The sequence below is a fragment of the Triticum urartu genome, unplaced genomic scaffold, assembly GCF_003073215.2.
Source record: "Triticum urartu cultivar G1812 unplaced genomic scaffold, Tu2.1 TuUngrouped_contig_2307, whole genome shotgun sequence".
Taxonomy (NCBI): Eukaryota; Viridiplantae; Streptophyta; class Magnoliopsida; order Poales; family Poaceae; genus Triticum; species Triticum urartu.
Window position 1 is genome coordinate 39,444 of NW_024112780.1, and position 3,920 is coordinate 43,363.

At 52.2% G+C, this 3,920-nt stretch overlaps 1 protein-coding gene across 1 annotated transcript; it reads right to left on the reverse strand.

Annotated features, from left to right (window-relative positions):
* Positions 1-359: 359 nt before the first annotated feature.
* Positions 360-2,555, reverse strand: LOC125526912. The gene has a single exon (XM_048691514.1). It carries the CDS (start codon positions 2,534-2,536, stop codon positions 446-448), a length of 2,091 nt encoding a protein of 696 aa, XP_048547471.1. The 5' UTR covers positions 2,537-2,555; the 3' UTR covers positions 360-445.
* Positions 2,556-3,920: the final 1,365 nt, after the last annotated feature.

Consider the following 3,920-nt stretch of genomic DNA (forward strand, 5'->3'; position numbering starts at 1 on the left):
AGAGGCGACGAGGGGGAAGTGATCCGAGGTAGTACGGGGACGCGAGGCGAGAGATGAGTCAGGGAAGAGCGCATCCCAACGCGAGTTGAAAAAAACCCGATCCAGCTTAGCGAGCCTGGGGGGATCCCGTTTATTCGACCAGCCATTGGATGCGAAATGAACGGCACAGATTTCTTCTTCAACCTCCTGCTTCCTTCTCCTCCGCGCTGAACCCCCCCCCCCCCCCCCCCCCCCCCTCCCTCCCACTGGCGAAGTTCATTGGTAAACATGAGGAAAGTACTTCGCCTGTCAGGCTGTGTGGGCAGGACGGTCTTGAAACAAGGAGATGATCTTTGTTGAAGACGGGAGATACAATTTAATTACATGGCTTCAGCCTTCGTGAACACAAATAAGATAAAATTGTGCTAGTACGCGTGAGAACTATATATCATCATCAGCATCCTCATCATCTCCCTGCCTGAATGCTAGCTGATGCCTGTCCTTGTAAAGCTAACTGATCCTTCTCTTCTTTCATGTTTTTCTCACAATACAGTTGGTAGAAGTGTTCTGCCATGAGCCAGAGGATGGTCGTCAGCTCACCACCACTGCTGAGCTTCTCGGCATGGGCCTTCCTGCTGCATTTGTTGCTGGCGTAGAAAAGAATGTCCGTCCACACATCAAGGACAAGTTTCACCGAGTCAGCCGTGCCATCTCCCTCCATCCTCAGCAGCTGCTTTGCAAGCTTAGCTACATAGGGGAGACGAGGAGCATCATGGCTGAAACCTTTGCTCTGATACTCATCATACAGGATCTTTGCAAGCTCCTCTCTGTCGGCGACCCTGGCACTAGAACCGGGATCATCGTGCAGGCGGAGTAGATTCTTGAGCTTAGCACGGATGCCCATGCTTTGGCGCCTATGGCTAGGAATGTTGACTAGGTTTTCGCAGGTCCGTTGATACAGCCTATTCTGCGAGAGCCCTGGTAGCATGTCGGGCTGTTGCACGAGGAGGAACATCATGTAGTTGGAGATCACCTTGATCGCTTCGACGTCGAGCGACGCCTCCTCCTCGGCCGCCCGCTTGCTCTTGACGAGGAAGACGTCCGTACCGAGGTGCCAGATGATGATGCACTCCTGGAATTCGACACCAAGAGAGTCCTTGAGTATGCCTTGGAGTAAGCCCTGGCGAAGCAGTGGTTCCTCGCCCCACCTTGTCCTGAGGATGCCCAGCGAGTTAATCCCTTCCCCATCCATGTACATTTTGCGCATATGTTGGGTGATGCGATCCTTGACATGGCTGGGCATCTCGATGTCCCATGAGTAATGCTCCCACTCGTTGAGTCCCAGCCCCACTATCTTGGACAATCTGCCGAGCAGAGGCCTGGTGAATGCACTACCAGAGCGTGTGCAGAAGTGCAGCATGTTGTACTGCCCCATGGTACGTGACCACCTTCTTGATCTGTACCGGCTTCCTCCTCCAAAACTCACGACATGGTGAAGATATGCGACTAGACGCCTAAATTGGTCCCACCTCTCGTTGCACAGAGCCGTGTACCGAAGCCATCGCCATTTGGTGGTGCTCAGGAAGGCGAACGTCCAGGAGGAGCCTAGCGCGTTCAGCAGCGACATGGTCTCCATGAGCAAGGCTCCACCATACAGGACGTAGGTGATATTCACGTCAGCTCCGCGGTGTGCGTGCTTGCTGACGAGCTTAAACAAGAGGAGCGAGGCACCAATGGCGAACGGCGAGACAATACGTACCGAGTAGCCGAACCAGGTGTGGATAACCGGCGCCTTGGTGTACAACATGTCATACATGAGAGACAGCTCGGTTTCCATCAGCCGCCATAGCTTCACCTGGAACAGCATTTTGGTGGTGCGTTCTTCTCCATCCCCCGCATCATCTTCGATCACTGGATAATCGACTATGGCGCGCTTGCAGATGTGGAACAGCGAGTGAGCTCGTCTCACCAGGGATTCCTCGTCCAGCTCTTCCTTCTTGAACACTGTGTCGCGAGGGTGGAAATGCCGGTGCATGGCGGGCGGCTGCTTCTTGACGGAGCCTCGGATGGTGTCGAGGTTGCCGCGCATGAGCGCCCATGTCTTCTCCCCGTACTTGACGGCGCCGACGGTGAACATCAAGGCGGAGGCAAGCCGGAGCAAAGGCCGCTCATCCGCGACATGCTCGTAGAGCACGTACACGGCTCCCAGGACCTGAAGGGTGGCGTGCAGCAGGTGGCGCTTCCAGAGCTTGTTGTCCTCCAGGGAGTAGGCGGTGATGTTGTCGGGGCCTCCGAGGTGCAGCAGCAGGAACGGCGCCCAGAAGGCGACGATCGGGTGCTCGCGGGCCGCGCCCTTGAGGGAGAGGTGGCCGAGGGCGTACGTCGCCATGTAGTCGGACAGCTGGTACGCCAGCCAGAGCAGGAACCGGAGCACAGGGTGCGCTCCACGCCGGCGGATCCCGGCGAAGAGGAAGAGGGTGACTTGGAGAACGAGGCTGAGGAGCACCAGGATCTGGATGGACCAATTGTTCCACAGGTCCCGCGGCCAAGCAGCCATTTAGAGAGGAACGAGACGATCTCGTTGCCCACTCGACTCCCAACTAACAAGTACTCCAGCTAGCTAGGCTGGGAAATATTACAAATGTGATAACTCCATGTGCGATATGAGGTTTGATTCCGTCTGTGATGCATGCAAGTGCAAGCATGCACGTTCCCGACACATGTGAGAACATTGCGCAAACAAGTGGGCATACTACCAGTGCGGCGCGTTTCTGAAATATACTGCACATCCTTTTCCATCGGTTCCAACTCTTGGAATAATTAGTGCAAAGATGAGTTTAATAGAGAGCGTGTTGAGTTGTGTAAATTTGTGAATATGTAACAGTTAGGGGGCTAAGATGTAAAAGACCATATCTATATAGAATACAGAGAAAGAGGAGGCTGGATAAGGCGTTCCAGACTTTTCCCCATTCTAGTTCTTCCTTCTACCATCTTCTAATCCAGATTTGTTGAATATTTCTCTGATTTACAACATGGCATCGGAGCAAGACGATCCTAGTGCGTCTCTCGCTCTGTCGTAACGCCGCATCGTTGAGGTGTTGCCGCCGTGTGGCGGCTGGAGCTCGTCTTCGCTCAGATCCTTTGCGATTTGGTGGAGCCAAGCAAGATCGAGGGTTCGGCAGAGAAGAACGACGAATACGGTGCGGTGCTGGTCTCACTTTAAGTTGCTGAGATTCCGGTCAGTTTGAGTCCTTTGTGATTCAGTTCTCTTTTCTGTGGCTGGGGCAACTTCGTTTGCTGGGCTGATTTGGTAGTGGTGAGTTTGACTGATACAAACTTGTGACCTGTGAGTCTTAGTTCTCTTGCTAGTTAGTGACCATGGGAGACAAAGACAAGGACAAGGGTGCGGATTCAAGTGTTGAGAAATTATGTGAAAGTATGCAGCGAATGTTTGCTCAGCTGATGGAGCAAGCACAGGATAAGTCTAGTAGCTCGACTGAAATTCAGAAGTGTGTCCTCGAACCAAATCCAGTAAAATTAACTGGTCCGGGTGACTATTTTAGTTGGGCTCGCAATGCATCGTTAATTCTGGAAGCGCATGGTCTGCATAAGTACCTAAATGAAGATGAGAAAAAGCCAGGAGAGGTAATGCAGGAACAATGGGAGCAGAATCAGAAGCGAGTCATGGTTTGGCTGTTGGGCTCAATGGAAAAAACTGTTCGGGAACAAGTTGAAAATTTTCAAACTGCTGCTGAAGTCTGGACAAGTATTGAAAAACAGTTTTCTGGTAAATCAAACAAAATGCAGGTTAGCAGAATACTACATGAGATGTGGCACTTTAGACAAGACCAGAAATCAGTAACAGAGTATGCAGGGGAGTTGAAGAAACTTTACAGGGGTCTAGAGTTTTTTAGACCATTCAAGCCACATGATCCTAGAGA

Bases quoted from the DNA above. Each gene is read 5' to 3' on its own strand.
- LOC125526912 (XM_048691514.1), bottom strand. From the start codon at position 2,536: ATGGCTGCTTGGCCGCGGGACCTGTGGAACAATTGGTCCATCCAGATC.